The sequence below is a fragment of the Trichoplusia ni genome, chromosome 1 (assembly GCF_003590095.1).
Source record: "Trichoplusia ni isolate ovarian cell line Hi5 chromosome 1, tn1, whole genome shotgun sequence".
Lineage (NCBI taxonomy): Eukaryota > Metazoa > Arthropoda > Insecta > Lepidoptera > Noctuidae > Trichoplusia > Trichoplusia ni.
In genome coordinates this window covers 14,518,586-14,538,623 of record NC_039478.1, presented here as the reverse complement: position 1 = coordinate 14,538,623, position 20,038 = coordinate 14,518,586, and the positions used below count along the sequence as shown (strand labels likewise).

Sequence of the window (20,038 nt, the reverse complement as noted above, 5' to 3'; positions counted from 1 at the left end):
CGAGGCGAGCGTCACACGAGATCGTCGCCATCGGCCGTAATCACTGCTATCCATTCTGTTAAAACCACCCGAGGATAAATTAGTTAAGTAGAAGCTTCCGTTAATCGTCGGTCGCCGTCGGTGCCGGTCGCTCGCTCTAAATGGATTAATTTAGGTATACTTATATGAACGAGGACGTTTTCGGTGTCACGCGAGGATGGGGTGATTGTGTTGTGATTGCTTGCGCTTCCTATGAACACGTCCTATATTAAACGGCCTCGCCTTGCCCGCGTTGCCCGCTCTGCCCGCCTTGCCCGGCTCACTGCTGCCATTAAAACGTCGCTTTACACTTTACGCTTGGACACTGTTATGTTTATGTTGTACTTTATGACTTCCGAATGAAAATGTTACTACTTTTATTTTAATCTGTGTAAATGACAATTTAATCAACTCATCTAAACATCCGTTTCAGGTTGGTTTGTGTATTCGTTGTTAACATCTTTCTGGTCCTCCAAATGCAATTAAATTGACTGTATAGATTAGAATTTTCCTTTTCCTTCATGTCACGAAGTTCCTACCTCAATGATGATGTGATACCCGTCTCATGATGTTAGTCGTAGAATAACTCAAAAACTAAGAACAAAGGTATACTGTATTCGATAGGTAAATATCCTAGCTACGCCATTAAATTTCTTATGTACAAGTGTATCATCAGCAATAAGCATCTCTTGTATACGAGTCTTATGTATTGCAAACATAGATAAAGCTCGCTCCGCGGGCGCACGGGAGGCGTGATGTCCACACACAGAGCTAAGACACCTGAGTCGCGCTGGGCGCATCGCTCACTGCAATCTGTACATTATTTCTCCATTGTTCGCGTAACGAGCCCCCACCCCCTTCTCGGTGCCACCCCGCGCCCCTGCCCCCTGTCTCCTATTTCCCACACCCCTCCCTGAGGCGGTGGGACCTCGCTCGCGCCTTTCTTTTATCATTCCTCTCTTTATTTCCGAATGCAAATAATCCTCCACACGTGTGAGAACCGAAACCATTGTTCTCGCCTCCCCCCTCCACCCCCACCAGGGACCTTGGTGACGAAATCTTTTTCTACAGCATTTAGGCAAATGTACCTACACAAATATTTCACTTGCTTACATCATATCTCATACGAGCTTCCTCGTTACCGACATCGTACATTATTTGTACCGTCACACAAAGAGTAACAATTTAACCAGTGTGGATCACATCATTGTATTTAAATTTTATAAAGCTTTTGTTAACAATAACTTGGGGATGTGTTTTATAAAATAAGGAATATGAAATTGTATCAAAACTGGCGATTCCAGTCTTAATGTTTCTCAACTACTATCGTTGAGTAACCAAATGGCATCATGGATCATTATTTGATTTAATGAGTAGATACGTGTCTACTGGACTGAGTGTTGTCTTGTCCTCAATCAGAACTACCTACGGTAAAGTAATTTAGTCGACTCCGAAGTGTAGAGCGACAACCGCCCTAGTTGCCGCGAGTAGAGGACAAACAGCTCGTTAGGCCTCCGGACGGCGGAAGGGTGGAGCGCCGCGATTCCCAAGAAAAACGCTAAGTGGGAAATCAATACGTATTAGGCGCGATATCGGACCGGTCGCCCGTCACACCATGATGGATGAACGCACCCAAAGTTTCCGCGCCAAGTCTAATAATGACAATATACAAATTGACGTCCGCGAACACTTCCGAAACGCGATAGCGCTGTCGCCGACGCCACTCACGTTATGTAAACAAACATGAAAAAACTGATCGCTTTCAATTTCTATAATAGAAATCTCAATTACGGATATGTTTTTTGGGTCTCATCTATCATGCGGCGTCCCGAGGAGGCGGTGCTCCCGTGTGAGTCAATCGTCGCATCGAATAATGGCGTCGCCTTCGTGACGTCTCACAAGAAGTGCGATATTGGAGTGGATCGACAGGCGGGAGTCACCGCGTCTCTACATATTGAAAGCTATTCGGAATTTGCAAATAAATACACACATGCACGCTAGTACAGGCTGTGTCGCGTCCCGCCACCTCGCGCACCACTCCGCTGCCTCCATAAAATTGAAATCGCATTTACTACCTCACAGACACTATCATTTTGTTTGATGCTCAAAGAAAGTATAAATAAATTAAATGAGCTCACACCCACTCTTAAACATTAAGTTTTATGTCTACTTCGAGTTCATAACATTGTTTAGGATGTTATAGAGCTGTGGAATAAAACATTGAAACTGTAGGACGAACTTGCGATAGGTTAGGTAGACATGCAAAATGCATTAGCGACGCACGGATCTGAGATGCCCCATCACATTTAAATATATCTGCGTATTACAAGATCATTTACCTACAAAGTTCTTATGTCTCCGTATCTCCTTTTTGTATACCAGTTCATTAAGGGCTTAAAATATACTCGTAAAATAACCGTAACTAATGAAAATATTTTCTGCAGAACTGGATCAGGTTTAAAGTAATTTAACCTGTAGTTGGCAAGACGTTTTAATGCGATCTGCTTCCGTAGCGTATAGCCTTACATGAGATTAAGTCGGGGGTAGTTGCTGGCGAGGAGTTAGGGGGTAGTATTTATGTCACCTCGGGGACGCGAGCGCTCGCCCCACCCCAATTATACCGCAGTAAAAGTCATAAAAAGACACCCGAAGTTTTTACACGAACCAAGAAGAGGCTCACGCGAAATTAAGAGGGGCGCCGAAATGTGAGATGAGCATGAATTTTTTATAAGCCCAGATGATGGTGCTCCGTTTATGATGTCTTATGGCGGATAATGCCCGCGGTGCACGCTCGCTTTGTTTGCTCGGCTGAATCATTGATGAGCCTGCCTTTATAGCCACCACAAGCCATAACTAATAATTAATTACCAATCCAACACTCCGCCGCCCTTAACGTGACCATCTCCAAATATGTTCGAGGGAACGAGCATTGTGAAACTCGAAGCTCATTGATGTCAACATTTTAATCGTCGTCATGTTAAATATAGCGGCCATCTGCAACTTTTTCTCGACACCTCCACTCAATTGGGTTGTACAGAACGTATATCGTAAAGTATCAACGCGCCCAATATAACTCTTTTCGTATTACAAAAACTGGTCAACGTTATTTCTTGAAAAGCGAAGGTAGTGCGCTTAATAATGAATCAATTTACTCAAAACGATCCCTTAACGACAACGATGCGTAATTTAAAAGTGAATCTTTAAGTAAAGAGTAATTTTAAATGGAGTATTGCAGTTGTCAACTTTAGTATATGTATATGAAGAATTACTTATTCATTATTGAATAAGAAGTAGGTGATGCATATTTATAGTTAAGAAGGGGTCAACTTGAATATTCGAACTTAAATTTACTTTTTCAATTCGAAGTATGGACGTCATAAATAATGCTTTTATTTAATGCGATTTATGTTCACGAAAGCAGGTCGAAAACGACCTGAGAGCTGGTTAACGCAAACAACGATTTTCGTTTTGTTCACGCTTGTATGAAACAATACATTCTCACGTTTAATTTCTTTCGGGTCTTAACAATTGATTCTTTTACGAGTGTGTTTATTGAGCTCACTCGAAATGCGTTAATTTCAATTGTGATTTTCAATATCGCAAGTTGTTCGTGGGTAGATAGGTGTGACGTCATAGAAAGCTCGCATAAGCACAGTTTCTGGGGCATTATGTTTTATTATCCATATTGCAACTTAATACTTTCTTTTAGTCAAAAAGTATAAGGTGAAAATCTAACAATGCTTATCTTAACTTTTATGGAGTTACTTCTCTTTTGGTAAAAAATATTGAATTAAAAAGAATACCAACGCAAATCAATGTTGAGCTTATAGCAATAAATAATGCCTCGTTGGTCCTCGATTTAATTACGTTTCATATTATCGATCTGTTATTACTCCTTTAATTTTCAGTTAATTATTGTTTTTTTTTAATTATGTAATGCATATTATTTTTATATTCGTCTTCAACTTCTAATTGAAATAAGGACATTTAGTAATATGGGCAAAGATAGAAACATAATACAAATAAAACTAAGAGCAAAATCGAATAAACTGTCCATCAGTATATCTGGTGCTAAGTAAGAGCAAGTTTAAAGTTCGTCGTATTCCACCTGTTAAGGTATCGTCGAGGAAGTAGCGGCGCTCGGCGGTACAGTAATGTGGCCGTGGCTACTGCCGCTGTGGCCCCAGATCTAGCGCAGTCGATGGCATAATGTGTCCGATGCCCTGCCGGCTATGAGATAAACACTCCGCTTGGACACAATTCAATGTTTAATTCATATTGAGAAAACACTTACACTAACGCGTTGCGTATCGATCGCTACGCCATGTTTGTAATCGCTACTTTATGTGTAGAGAGACGTATTAAAAATTATAATGAGTTTTACTTCTACATCAGCGCTGGTAATAAGATCCTTTTATTAACTTACACTAACACGAAATATTAAATTATCAAGATAGATCTCGCGTCTAGTCTGCCTTGTTACTTTATTGAACAAATTTATTTTACTTAGAAATAATGTCGTCATCAATTTTACTTGTATCTGTGTTTCCATTTGCCAGTTGTAATTGGCAATTATAGCACGATTTGTTTTGAATATTTTGATGTAGGTACTTATACATTTGTGACGACCTCGCCTTGTATCAATTTGTAGAATAAACCTTATAAGAACCGAATTTGATTACCTATCTGTTTCAAAAAAGCTGATCTTCCAATATTTGGATACCTCCAGCAGTTAAAAAATTAAAATAAGCTTTGTAGAAAAAGCTCTACTGTTGGTAATTTAAACTAATCATAAAATACTCATGATATGCATTCTCAGATTACTAAAGGTCCTAATTCAAGATTCTCCTCTAAAATTGAATAAGCTACTAGTTTAGAATGAGATTGAGTAGGTAAATAGTAGAGCGAGTTGAAGAGCGCGGTGCGTGCGTGCGTGCCTAGCCGGGCTCCGGTCGTGGCTAATATGATTATGACAGCAGTACGTGCCAGCCCAACTCCGGGAATCCTCGCACAAATATTCATTAATCTTTCACGGTCCGACGTCCGCCGCGATGGAGATTTAATCAGATTAAGGATCATCTTTTTTTGCGGGAAAAGTCATGCCCTTTTGTTGCTAGTCGACCGTCGCTCGCACTTTTGTGCTGAATTTATGACTGCCGATGTTTGCTCTGAATGTAAATTTTATCTGATAGAAAATTATTTTCTTTACCTTTTTCGCTATAATACTTGGGTATACGTGCCTACTTTTCGTGGCTTCATTTGTCTGTTTACTAATGTGGTGTTTGAAGCGTGTAAGGAAAGTTGTTTATGTATGGTGCGCGTTGTGTGGTAGACGGCGGCGCCAAGACGACTGTCGGTGTCCGCGAGCGGCGAGCGCGCGAGTCGCGACCTCGCCACGCAGTCTGCCGCGGACGCATCTCGCCCGCCTGCACCGCTCACCGCCGATAGGAACCACACTAAACAAGCCTTTCCATTTCCCTGTTATGTTAATGAACTACACAACTCATTTTTTATGTTCTTCGTATAAAAATAATGTGTTATTTTTATTTATTACTCACCATTCTAGAGTCGTTATATTTATACTCGTACAATTTTACTGAGTGTGTTTGTAAGTAGCTTTCTTCTATTTGGATTTATAAAATTCATAAAAGTATTCGAGAGACTTCTCAAAAATGTTAACACTTAAAAGGGCGCGCGCGAGCAGGCCGTTTGATTCGTAGATAGGGCGCGGAAGGCCAAATAAAAAGTAGAATTAAGCGCTGCGAAACGCGCGTAAAATTATTTTACCATTGTATGCAAATCGACGCCGCCGTGATTATTTTATTTCCTAAGAGACTCCGAATATAAATCGCGATTAAAAAATAAACCAGTCTGGGCAACGTCTTTCTGTTGATAGGTGTTTAAATACCTCTTAGAGTTCGAAATCTTGAACGCTATTTGATGTCCTTTTAAATGAAGTCATGATTTTAACTTTTATGATATGGACCATCAGAAAAGAAATTACAAGTAGAGACGGCAGACGGCAGACGCAAGGAAAGCTATAAACAAAAGGACAGACATACAAGAAATGTATGAATGAGTAAATAAATACACGAAAAGTTGACAACTGCGAGCCTTGCGGAGTTTGAGGACGTTTACAGCTAACAAAAAGATTGTACGTGCCAGCCGAATGTGGAAATACCTGCGCACAATTTTGACGAATACCGCTCTGACAGCTACGCATCAACTTACACGACTGTGGGATTAGCTGCTTTTATTTCTTTCAAACTTATCATCTCATTCAAAATATTTAAATGTCTTGACTAAAACTATTCAACCAATGCCATCCAATTAAGTAGATATCGCGTGTCTTTAATATCGAGCACTAAAATGAGATAATAGCAGGCGGGCATCCAAATAAAATGATCATTACAATAATCTTTTTAAACAATGCAACTGTATAAGTCAAAAAGCTCGCGGCCATCGTAACATTCTTGACACCCTATGGTATAAAGCGGGCAGCCATCTTGGATATAAACGCATAACTCATTTATTAAAAGGAAACGCCTCGGTCCCGCGGCGCGCGGTGTCTAATGAAAGTTGGCGTAGCAAAAACGTCGCCTCGTCGAGAATGTGTCGCCCTCGCGTCGTGGGACGTGTACAGGCTATAAAAATACCGGTGGACCAGGCACCGGCCTCGACACCCCCTCTACGTTTCTTTTTCAATCAATTCAATCAGCTGCCTTCGATTGGCCTCTGACGGAAGAATATTGTGACATCTCAAACTAACGATCGCTACTGTTATCTAGTCCTTTCATGATCACTGTTAATGTTGACTCGGGTCTACATTAGTCTTGTAAAACTTGTTTGACAGTTTCTTAATCTTAATGAATCGTTTTATAAAGTGACAAAATCATAACTTACAGAAATGAGGGACATTTTCCTAGTAATATTCTGACGTCTATCCTATTCCTTTGCCTACGATTTTCACAATTTAAACGAAATAAAACTTTGTCCACGTATTAATCTATTTAGAGCTTTACCAAAGCAATCGTTGTTTTATTTTCATTCATCCAAACACATTTGAAAGAAACTCACGTTTCTAGAATCAGGTACATTACAATAAGAAACTTTTCTGGAAACAAACTACGTAGGTTGTAATGGAATTGCGTTTCTAACATTATTATACAATATGATTTGATCGTATAAAATACAGACATTGTTAATATGTGAAATCAGTAAATCAATGAATAAGAAATGACTTATGCGGGGCCCGTAGGTGTCGGATCGCAGCCTCAAGGCCGATTATGTACGACCATAAGTCATACATTTTAAAACAAAAACTACTAAACATTGCATTTTATGTTTACTAAGTATTCTTCTATTTATTAGCGTACTTGTTTAATTCTAGTACCTATTGAAGTTTTTGTATCTTGGCGACACATTCAGTCTATCCTTAATGTCATTGTAAACAATTTTCAATTGCTATTTTCAATTTCGCAGTATCTTAACAAACATTCGTCTCGATTCTACCAAATGTAAGTAGTCATATTTTATTTGTAACATTACTTCGAAAGACTCCACTCATTCGTTAAATGTGCGTTTTTTACGGCCACTGTTAATTTCAGCGGACAATGGGTGGGGCCATCGACAATCGCGTCCGAACAATCGGCCGGGCGTGAGCGCGCTTAATTGCTCTCTTTACCGACGAGTAATTTCCATTCGAACACCTTAAATAAACACTAGTTATTTAAACAAGCTTCGACGGCAAATAACTTCATTGTGCAGTTCAGAATCGCTTCGCCAACCTACGAAACTAAACATAGGTACTTACACAGTGTGTACTGTATTAACTAGCACTGGCCAGTTACAGGCGTGCCACGATTCAATCAATGCACTTCGCCAAAGAAATGACCCATAGTTAACCTGAAGTTAATTTAACCGTCCACCGCTTGGGTGGTAACCAGCGACGATATTGTCTCGTAACATAACGGCTGATTTTACGATCAAATCGGCCAAGTTGGTGCTTAATGTAAAACCAGTTTAAATACACTCGTAAATCTCTTGAACGCGTGCCCACGCTGCAGATGACGTTGTGTCTCATGCAACTTCATTTTTTTTTTTTCAGTTCATTTAATGTGCTCGTGTTCGCAAATGAGAATTTAAACTTTACTTATGCATAGTGATATTTTTAACGAAAACAAAAATATTGACATGAATGTAAACATGTTAGAAAAAAGGGTCTACTAACATTAGAAACATTGCATTGCCTTACATATTGAATACACTTATATTGGTAGTGCTAACTATTAGTACTAAAATCACTAGTTTTGACAAACCAAACAAAAACTCAAACAATATTACCTATAAAAAAAAACTAATTCTTTTCCCTTAAACGACTTATAATTTAACCTGATTGAAAACAGAATAATTACATTATGTTAATTTAATAGCCTATCAAACTGTTCCAATGAATTGTAAGTTGATTAAATTTGTAGACGGTGCATTCCCATGGTTCGGCGATGCGGAAATAATAGCGCAAATGAATGTGAATGGCATTAAGGCTTGAGATCACGTCTGCCCATAAATCGCAACCCCCGATAGAACAATTAAAAGACGAGTTTAAAACAATTACGCAACAGTGGCCCCCGGGCCCGCTCGTGATACCATGGAACAAAGATCAATGAGCAATATGGATGCAAAAGCTTCCTTTAAAAAAGAAGATTAATTTTATACTCAATGGTAACTCTTCTATGTCATTAAATAAACATAAAATAGATAGAAAATTAGTCCAATGTTATAAAGAGTTTGACTTCTTTTTTAAGCCAAAACGGTGATGTGTGAATTAATTTTAATTCGAATTAAAATTTGTAACAGCAACTTAAATTTGAGAAAAATTACAAAGATATGTTTTATATTATAACTTTCTTTTAATTGTCATTTTATATTTTGATAAGTACATCTGTTCTTCAACTACTCTTTGATTACTTGAACATATAAATCTGCTGAAATATATGCGTATCTGATAGAATGCTTTATTGTTTAGTAGCATTGTCGAGTGTTAATCGAAATCAATTGTTTCGCCGCAATAAGTCATGCATAGGGTTTTAATTGAGAGTATCGCTATCATACATCTAAGCCTTGGGCTATTAATACAGTTTATTCACTACCCATATGTTTGCTGTGGGTCTAATATAAATCTGTTTTATTATTCCTTGTTCTGTAATTAATCAATCACCTTTCAAGGCTTGATTATATTTATCCTGCTCGTTATGTAGACAAGTAAAATAAGATGACAGTTTTTGAATGCGGTAAAAAAAATGTATGCTTAATTAGTGATTGTGGTTCTACTTTACTTAAGTACTCATTACCCTGAAATTTGGTAAAACGAAAAATATTTTACTCTGAACACGAACAGTCAAACTTATATAAGAATGATAATTTTCTTGGAAGTTGACTTATGTCCATAACGATATAAGGAACAAGATTTCTACTGACTATTGAATACGTATATGCCGTAAATCTAAGACTACCTGCATTACGTCTCAAGCAGGTTCATCATGTGAACACATACGCTACGGCGGGTATAATCAATATTGTACGTCGTATATCTCCCGAACGCGGCGTCTCATGCGTCCCGGTTGTAGTACGTCCGAGCGATCTGCATCCCGCCTGATCCCATTTTAATGGAGCGCCCGGCAAACAAGCTTCCGAGCCGCTTACTGGCAAATCCACCGGGATCCCATGCGCCACTTAGCTCGCAGACGTACTATGTTTTATACTTACCCAGCACACCCTGATCGCTTGCACGTCGTTTGTACATGTAATTTAGCTTTACTCAGCTAAAATACATTAAATAAATCGCATTAGGAAAACCACTACAACCATATTTTATCTAACGTTATAAATCGGAAATCATTATGTACGGTATATACGGAAATTTTATCTTTCACATGTCGAGACAAATTGTAGAATTGCGCTTTTCAAAGCCATCTATTCAACATTCACGTATCGGAGAATTGATGTGTGGAAGTCAAACAAAACGTCACCGGTCGATGTGGCTGCTTTTAAATGGCCGCTGCTCCGCCATTTATTCGCACATTTAAATGGGAATTAATCTGGCATTGTGCAGGCTGAGCGCGTTCAGCGTTAATATTTCGCTTCGTATTGACAATATGCTCACACTAAGGGCTTTGATTCATTAGCTGGAGGCGAACGACCTGCGGATAAAGGAGCTGGATCCCTCCATTCGTTCCGTGGATGCGTCTGCGCTGACCTGCGCGCTAACGAGTCAGCCGAGTATAATGATCGCATTGAAGGCTATGACTGGTCGAATGACAAGTGTGAAACACAAACAAAAATAAAATAAAACATTTTATTATCATCTGACCTGTTGACCATTCGGCGAAAATCGGTAACCCACATAGACGGTAAAATAAATAAGAAACGGACACGGCCTCGATAAGTCGTCGGATTGAATAAATCATTCACAATTTGTCTTCCTCAACAGGTAGATTTTTAAAATGAGGTAATTGTTATTCATGCAAATCTAACTTACACGAGCAGAAAATGAATCCTAAACATAGACTCTCATAAATAATCAAACGGGTGCCTCTTGTCTACGGTATAGAATAACAAGGAAGTACTTCAGGTTTGTAAAAACGGCTTTATTTTGTTATTAATTTACTCGAATATTTGAAGATTGTAGAGTGTTTAATAATTGCACTACATTGATATCATTGATACCATGCCAAAAAGCAAGTCTCTTCCTGGTTTATTTCCATCGTCCTATTGGTGCTGTTGCTGATCCTAAACCAATACTCATTTTCCTCCAGTACATTGTTGCTGCGGTCCCGAGCACGTCACCGGTCTATAATTTTCTATCATTTTCGAAACAGATCGAAAATTATACGTTATCCTGATACTCATGTTATCGATTAACAATTTAAACTGAAAATTCATAAGAGATTACGAGACACCGTTGTTTGTGTTTTTGAATAAATTTGATGATTCTTCAGACTTCAGGATTCAAAAATTTCCACGATTTGTATTCCGTCTGGAGAATATACCACGTCGGATACCGTAGTTCCGATGCAGGCTATTTTAAATGTAAAGACGGCGCATTGCATAATCACCAACGTGATTCGCTATCAGTATTCGGTACTAAATATTTATTTCCCTCCGTTTTTACGATACTTTTTGCTGTTCGTCGTAAAATGTTTTAGATATTATTATGGGTATGCTACGATTTGAGTTTAAGTTCTAAAGCATATGGTTACTTAATAAGACTGTCAACTATGGAACTGTTTCGTGATGAAATAAGGACTGTAACATCTGTTGATGTTAACTTGAATTTATAATTCTTAGATGGTTTACTATTTAATACAATTTATTTACCTAATTTCTGGTTCATGAAATATATCGAGTTCCACCTGCTGTGTTCAAATATTTAAAAAGAATCGAAGACATAAAAACCAGCTCTAAAAATACTAGTAGCAGAACAAAAAAAAACGGTGTCTAATCGGATGAATAATAGTATAAAACATTGATTGTATTACACAAAGTAAAGGCGGCCATCATTTATCGCCGCTCCGAGTCGAACTCACTATAAAATTGAATACGAGCTCCCGGCCTGACGTTTCGATTTGCCGTGACGATTGTTTCAACTACCGGTTTTAGACAATTTGGAGTTCCGTGTGTTGACTTCTGAAGCTGTATTCTGTCACTTATGTTATCATTTGTCACTTGACTTTACTGACAGTTACGCTTACATTTTTTGACAAATATTGTTACTGGACCATTTTCAACATCGTGGTGTTACTGAATGTTATTTTCATTACTTGCGTAAGCATTTTCTGAATTACCTTTTTTCTCTTGTTCTTTATGTGCTATGTATGATAAATGCTATCAGAATGTTAAAGTATCAAAGAATTTAATAAAAAATGATATTATAATAATTATACGCGTTAATTACACGCACTAATTAAACAGTTCGGAGAACCCTGTTTAATATGCAGCCAGACCGCCTTCCCACTTTTTTGTTCGGGCGCCGTTCGATTTTAATACAAAGACAGATCTGGCATTAATTAAGTTGGGCTGATGAGTTCGCATCGTCCGTCTCGCTCGCCGGTCGCCGTCATTACGGCTACATGTAGAGGCGAGAAGTTTTTTAATTCGTCATTATTCTGTGGCGTAAAGAAATGTTAATTCGAGGCAGCGTGAAATTAACAGCCGCCGCGTTGCCCTTTGTAGGGCCGCTGCGGCTGACTTAAACACACAACGGGTGACGAGATGCACGCTCCTTTCATACTACACTCTCTTATTTGCACTCGATTACTCTTTTTTGTATGCTTTCATTAAGAACTGCTGCAATGGGTTGTTAAACATCAATTTGTATAATGGTCGAGAAGAAGAAATTGCGATTTGCCTTTAATCATGTCATTACTAATATGTAACGCTGTAGACGCAGCATGTCTCACTTTAGACGTCTCATCTAGATCTACTGTGTATATTTTATGAGAGAATTATGCAACTTTTAGTCTGGACGATAATTTTCCTGTTACGGACAAGTTTTATGCGAGTGATTGATTGCTATGAATCATAATTAATTAATACCAGTGAGTTGGACAAAATGACGACTATTCATTTTTTATGTAAGAAACCTTTCTAACTTTATGTGGCGGTAGTGCTTATGATTCGTCAATATACATATTACGATTCCGTATGCTTAACGTTTACACAGTTTAAACAGAATTTCAGGCTTTCTTATTCGACCAACTAAGATATATTTTTTTCAACTATTTTCCAAGTATTGCCATAAAATCAGCTTGCATTTTGTTCCAGTGGTACCGTGTGAACAAGGAACGCTTGTCTCCTGATCTGATCCAGAAATTCGTGCAGCTGTACCCTGACGAGGAGACGAAGGCCTTCCTCTCGGCCTCCATCGACAAGTCCTCGTGGGTGTGGACCCAGATCTGGTACCTGCTCGCGAAGGCTGTGCTCCGGCACTTCTGGTCCGTCACCGACATTAATGGGTAAGTCTAGATCGGATTCTTGTTGCTACTTTCCTACTATTTAAAGGGAAAACGAATCGCGTTTGAGAGTTGTCAGTCTATTCTCATAGAGGAATCGTGTTTCGATGTTTGACAGGCTTAAGAATTTGCCATGATACGATTTTTGTCTTTTGGTTTTTGGTTAAAAATATACAGCCACATAATTGTGCAAATAGAGAGCTGATGATTTAATTAGTATTTTCGTCTTTATTTGCATGTAAATAATGGGTTTAATTTCAAATTAGATTTGGAAATTACATATAGTGTAAAGAAAATATCTAGATTCGTGTGAACATTTAGAGCAAACTGGAAATATCACAGCAAATCCTGCGGATTACAGTTAGATTAAATATATTACTAAGAAATCCTAGATCTAGCTAAAAGAAATATACTTGGAATTCGTACTCATTCGAAAGATATGACTTAGATATGATTCCCGAGGCAAATAAAGATATCAAATACACATGTCTACATATATTATTATGATTCGGTTTATAGCAATCTTTGGCAAGCTAAGAGGTGATTGGACTTTCCATGCTAACCATCTTGTTAAACTACACGACCTTTGCTAAAAAGTAAATATGTATAAATCTATCAATGGAAAACATCGGAAAGAGTAAAAGACAAATTAATTTTCCATAAAATTTTAAAAGTTGCTTTTACGTGAATATCGATTTTAGGTTTAGCATGCATTTATTAATGGGAAGATTGCATACATAGAGTTTTGATCACTTTTGATCAATTTTTCGTTTTCAGACGTGTGGCTATAAGTCAATGTTACTACCTTAATCCTCCCAGCATTCTATAATTATCGATCGTCCCGAAATTATAAATGTATTTTCGCCAACAACATGGATTATACAGTGTTTTGGGCTTAATTGAAAATTGTATGTGTACGTGAAAAATTATACTAATGCGTTACAAACAATTTACTAATTTTACGTGTAAGGGGAGAACTGCACATCTGGTCCTTCAGAACTATTGGATACATAAAAAAGGTTTGGCATTTCGTTACCAGTAGGTATCAATTATAACCCCCACGTAGGACAAAGATTTGTGTGATCCACGAATATTTGTTCTGAGTCAATGATACGATTATTAAATTTCTTAGTGCGTGGTCTTATACATAATAAATCATAATTAACCGATCTGTTAAAAGGATAGCTTCTAAAATAGCAAATCAACTTTGGCTTATAGTAAAGCCTAGTTGTAGTACAGTTGAATTGGTTTACTACGTAGTATTGATAACCTTTGATCCAAATACAAGTGACGAACGTTACAATCTGAATAAGCATATCAAACTTTTTAATTTAAAAGTAATGAATCATATCTTTTACAAACGATGAATTGCCATTTGAATGACGACAATGGGGCATTATTAAGTGCGTCCAGATTCGTCCAATTACGCCAATTACAATCTCCCGGTACATACAAACGTATATATGTGTATGTGTTAGTTCCTCATCCATTGTGCTGTGTCTGAACGAATTAACTAATTCGTGATGTGATTTAGCCTTTTGTTGTCAAGTAGTCCTTGGTTCCGTATGTTTACTAAATTATTGTGTTTTCGGATATATAGATTTCACTTTAAAACCACCGTCACGGAATAAATCCCATTTGGAATTTCGATCCAGTAATTACCAGGTTAATTTAACGGTGGTTGCTACATTCTAACTGAAATAAAAAGCTCTTGCTTCTATTGCATGAGATAAGCAATTCATCCTTTAGGTTTTCTCCCATCTTTTGTGTAAGAAATTCTTTCCATGTTAAATAAGCATCAACAGATATCGATAACAGCATTCATCAGCCATAATTGCATCGGTAGGGGCGTCCATCCGTCGCAGCACTGATCGTCGGGTGTCTATAGCGAACCACTAATAAATCATTTAAACAAATTGACGGACGAGATTTACTCATTGGCTGCTTCCGTCTCTCAATTACGTTTTATTTATCACTTACTACGCGTCGACCGGCGACGTATTGGGTGCTGAACTATCGAGACAATGTCAAAAGATTACTACGTTAATTTTGTTAGTTGCTATGGAGATTATAGCAGCTTTGTTATTTGTTTTCCTTCAAAATTTGGGCATAGGGAATGAAATATGTTTCAGCTCCCGTCAGGAAATAGTTTTGTCAAAACAGCTCACAGAAACTATCCTATCGGAGAAAGTTTATCTTCATCAAGAGCTCTGTCAATTTTCTCCTCATTAATTTATAATTAAAATTTTATCTGATAGTTCATGTTCCTTTGATCACAAAACCACAACAAATAACAAAGTATACTTATAATTACTTGTACCTGTGTAAGAGTTAGTTGCCCTCTCTTTTTCGTTGCTTCCATTATCCTGTTGCATTTATCCCAGTCATCATCATTTGATACTTTTATGTTTTTTGTTAATCTTGTTTGTGGTTATAATTATGTGCGTACAAAATGGATTTGATCTCGAATAAAGATGATTTTACACTAAAGTTATCGATTCAATATTATTTCACGGTGAGACTCTGTTTACAGTTTAGGTTTTTTCTTTTAAACATTTTCTTTAGTTGGCAAATTCTCTGTCAAAATAATGAACGAAAGGGTTTCTAATGTTCGCCCGATTAAACCCAGAGTCAGAGCACTTTTTGTGGCTAATAGATATAATAGATTCTTTATTGTATTCTTCCATGTACAAACACCTTCATTTCCATCGTTACAAATATTTTTTTATTTTCTCCTTTCCATCTCATAATCATAGCTGATAAAATGAGAAACCAAAACAACACTTAAATCAAAATTGATCAGATTTGTTTGTAATTCATTACCGACAGTAGGTACACATGCTATGCAATATTTCACTATAAAATGGTAATATTTTTATGAAACTTTTGTGTCGCGATGGCTCCCCCTTACTCAGTATATCCGGGATATTAATCATAGCGCTATTAGTACAGAGGACTCAGAACGCACCGCCCTATTCTCTTTCCGTTCTAAATGAATCTATTTCCAATGAATATCAATTGTTTTACATTGTGTATATCCTCTTTAGATCGCCACTCGTTAATTTGTTTTGGTCTGCGTACATTGATTTACGTATAATTATGATTGAGGATTATTTCAGTCTGTTCATTGTAAAGCTCCTTGGAGAACATTTCCTGGTCTCCAGCTACGTTAATATTATAATCTATTTCTACATTTCATTTAAACGAGATCGTTTGTCGAAACTATATCTTCGAATCTCTATAAAATCTTTTCTAGTTATTGAACGAGAAATCTTCGCAAGAAATGGATATTCTCCCAAACAAATCCTATGCAGATATAATTTGTACGATTTCTAGTTTATAGTAGAAGCTCTAACTTTTCTTCATCTTCTGCGTTAGTTTCTTATGAATTCAACACAAGAGCAATAATCGATGGACTATCACATTTCTTTATAAAACGAAAGCTGATATGATGAAACCGCTGCATTTTCATAACCTAGTAAATAGAACTGACTTATTCCATGTATTTAGAATCATGTCTTTACTGGGTAACGTCTAGGGTGAGAGTTAATTTCCTTACGGTACATGTAAAATACATACATTTGGAACCGTGCCAAGGTAGACTCAGACAGACTGCTAAAGGGCTGTCTTATAACTTTCCTTCGTGAAGATTTGGACTCCCTCTGGTCTGGGCTTCGTATGAGATTTACAAGTTTTAAAGAATAAAAATCCTTATGAGTTGTTTTCGTTTATAAATTCATTCTAATATAAATTTGATTGCCTCGTAATTAAAGTCTTTATTTAGTAATGAAACGGCTTGTTTGATTGCTTAGCAACACTTTTCTCAGCCCGAGGAATTAATACTAAGGTTTTGTATTTTTATGCCCATAACTTAAGACTAAAGCTTTCGATTTACTTCTTCTATTATCTAAAGTTTTTTTTCCTGGAATTTTCCCAGCAGTGAAATCATTCCAAGAAACTAAATTCCACTTAACACTTTCGAGGCAAACATTAGTGATACAAAACGCATTTCAATCAACACCAGTCCGGGCTCATTGGCCCAACAATAAATTTGCCAAAATCAATTGGCAAATCGTAATATTCGGACTCCGGTCAATATTATATTGGAGACGACGTCTATTCTAATGTATAGGTAAATTAAACAGATTGACTTTTATTAAAGCGTTTGTGTTATATCTCAGAGTATTACGATCTATACTTATTTGTGTTCAATATAAGAAACCGTTAATACTCGCAGTTGTCACATATTATTCCAATTCGAAGACCTTAGTAGTTGATTTTGGATTAAATGTTTGGTACGATAAAAAATGTCTTTGGGGTGAATCCTTAAAGATCACACTATAACCCGTTGTAGGTTAAAGGCTCTTTATTTTTCAGCCAATGATGATTATGTCAAAAAATTATCTTAAGCTAATTACGCTTAAAACATATTTTTAATAGACAGGTTCTATAGGTACCTACGTAAAAGAAACTCCTTTCATTCGAAAAAAAAAACAAACTATCATTTGCAAAATAGTCATTTGGTTTTGTGTAATTTCCTTGCAGATCTAACCGACTTTGATAAATGATGTGGCATTAGATTTGTGTCAACTGGAGACGTCAATAGACGCCGAGTAATTCGGAATGAGGACGCAAGTCCCGTCAGACATCACATATACACGATGGCTCATCTTTATCATGAGCTTGAAAATAGGACTTTATCAGAAAATCCAGATTTTATTCGGCTATACAAGTTATTTGTTTTTTTTTTTTTTAACAATTTCCTCCACAGGACAACCTGCGTAGTTTATCAAATTACCCTTAATTAACCCTTATTTTGTAACGCGAGGCATGTTAACCACCTACATATCTGATCGCATTATGCGAGGTAGTTCCGCGAAACATATTTACACAATAATTATTTGTGAATTAACGCGATAAAGTTACAGAATCACCGCTATATGCAAATTTTACCGTAAAGGCTTAATATTAAACATTAAAATGATTGTTATTGCACACGTTAATTATACCGACCTTTTTAAATCGTCCATGTTAATAATACAAAAACGCTACATAATTATTTTTCGGACGCCATTAAATATTATTAAGTTTTTTGACATTTCTTCTTAATTGCTTGTTTTTTAAGACTGTAATGAGATTCATCCTTATACAATCTCATATTTTACGTTGCGCTTAAATTGATTCGATTGTATTAAGTACATATTAAGTTTGGATTATAAGTATCAACCGATATTAATAAGGTGTCGATGAAACACGTTTTAAGCATGGAATATTTATTGCCACCATCTTATTGAAATCAATTAGTTGGAAAATATTAAAAATTGTAATATTCAACGAAGGCTGTTTTATGTATGGCTGTAGCTTCAAGACGTTTAATGGGGTTTTTGACAATGGCAGTTTTAGCAACCTATAGACTTGTGTGCATGGGCGATACGACTAATCGTATTATTGTTAATGCTCGAAAAATGTTGTGTTAACCATTAATCCGTTTTCTGAGTAAGTCGAGCATGTTTTCAGTAAGCGGCAAAACAATTGTTTTTCCGTGGCTCGCAGATCATTGGGAATGTTTATTTATTTATTGTGGGCACTAAACGGGCGTGTGGTCCGTATTCCGCGGCGGTCTCCACTTTTCAAGCGGCGGTGTGCGATCGCTCGATAGTGTACCATTAGCGCGAAGAGTCGCGCCGGCATCCAATTGTGCGCTTAGATAGCGCATACAAATGTCGATCGGCGGGCAACGTTCCCGCCTCGCTCGCCCCGCTTGCCCCGCTCATCTGCATTCAATCCCATTGTTGCCTTTATTATTGGATATATGCGTAATCGCTAATTTATGAATCGCACTGACCGCGCCAACGTCACCAGTGATCTAATCTACGTTTTGCGGCTGCCGGCTTGTTTACGTAAAGTCCGTTTGTACTGCCAGTTCTATTGTTGCCAAACCATGTTGTACAATCGATATGAGCTCTGTTTGATACCTACCTTTATTTGTATACTGTCATTAATGTTCACAATATGTTTGTTGGCGATATTATATTCCTTATGTTCAAATGCTCAATGATACCTTTATGGTAAGTAGATACTCAACAGCGACTAATGGTATTGAATTTGCTTTTAAAAGTTGATCGAAAAGTATACTTGTGTTGGTTCCCAGTTATAGATATCTCGGTATATCTATATACCTATATAGATTCGATATCGTTGGGTGACAATAATTATCTGCAACAAAAAGGCGACAGGATCGTAATAGGGACTGAAAAGACGCGCCGGGCGCGCCGCCGCCGTAAAAAGCGCAAAGAATACACCTCGATATAATCGCACAAAAGCCGCTCCTGAATCCTACCTCAATGCTAATTTCCACTATCGCGCTCGCCCTCATTCATTTTCAATCGGAGGCAGCCTCCGCTTACTTCTATTTTTTTAAAATCACATTAAAGAATCGAATATGGTGGATGTTTTTTTGCGCGGCCGGTGCGTGCGACGCGATTTATTTATTTGCGAGGTTTTTTAAAGCGACATTCCGGCTCGCTGTATACTTGTGTCTACCCGCAATTGGCATTTCGGGCTAAGCGCGAGCTATACAAAGTCGCCGGTTTTAACGGTTGTTTTTAACGCTCGACCCTCTCGCGCAAGAAACCGAGGATACAAATAAATTATTAATCGTTTGTCCTGTCTTTTATAAATTAAAATCCGTCCTTTTTTTGGTCGACCGCGCCCCGGTCGTGTATTTTTTGGTCGCGTCGCGTTTCGTTGTCTGTCCTCGAATTTATTAAAAAGCTTAAGCCAGAGGTGAGCAATTAAATCTGTGACAGAAATTAATACGGGAACGGGCCGGGGAGCGGGCGACCGATCCTCGCCACCTTATTAATTCACAGCTTGTATGCTTTATTAATCCTCTTATTATAAATTAAGATCTAGTGACGTGTGCCTCAGTTATAAGCAAAAATTGTTGCCGCGACTTTCCTTTCCGAATTCCGTGCCTTCTGCTTTTAATCTCTTGTACGTGATACGTG

General features: G+C 37.6%; 1 protein-coding gene across 4 annotated transcripts in view; it reads left to right on the top strand.

Annotated features, from left to right (window-relative positions):
- Window positions 1-20,038, top strand: part of LOC113496918 (methyltransferase-like protein 9) — a 42,327-nt gene that overhangs the window by 5,128 nt on the left and 17,161 nt on the right. For all 4 annotated transcript variants that reach the window (XM_026876319.1, XM_026876334.1, XM_026876328.1 and 1 more), the window contains one exon: window positions 12,841-13,031. In XM_026876319.1, the coding sequence (XP_026732120.1) occupies window positions 12,841-13,031 (191 nt within the window). The remainder of the gene's footprint in view (window positions 1-12,840; window positions 13,032-20,038) is intronic.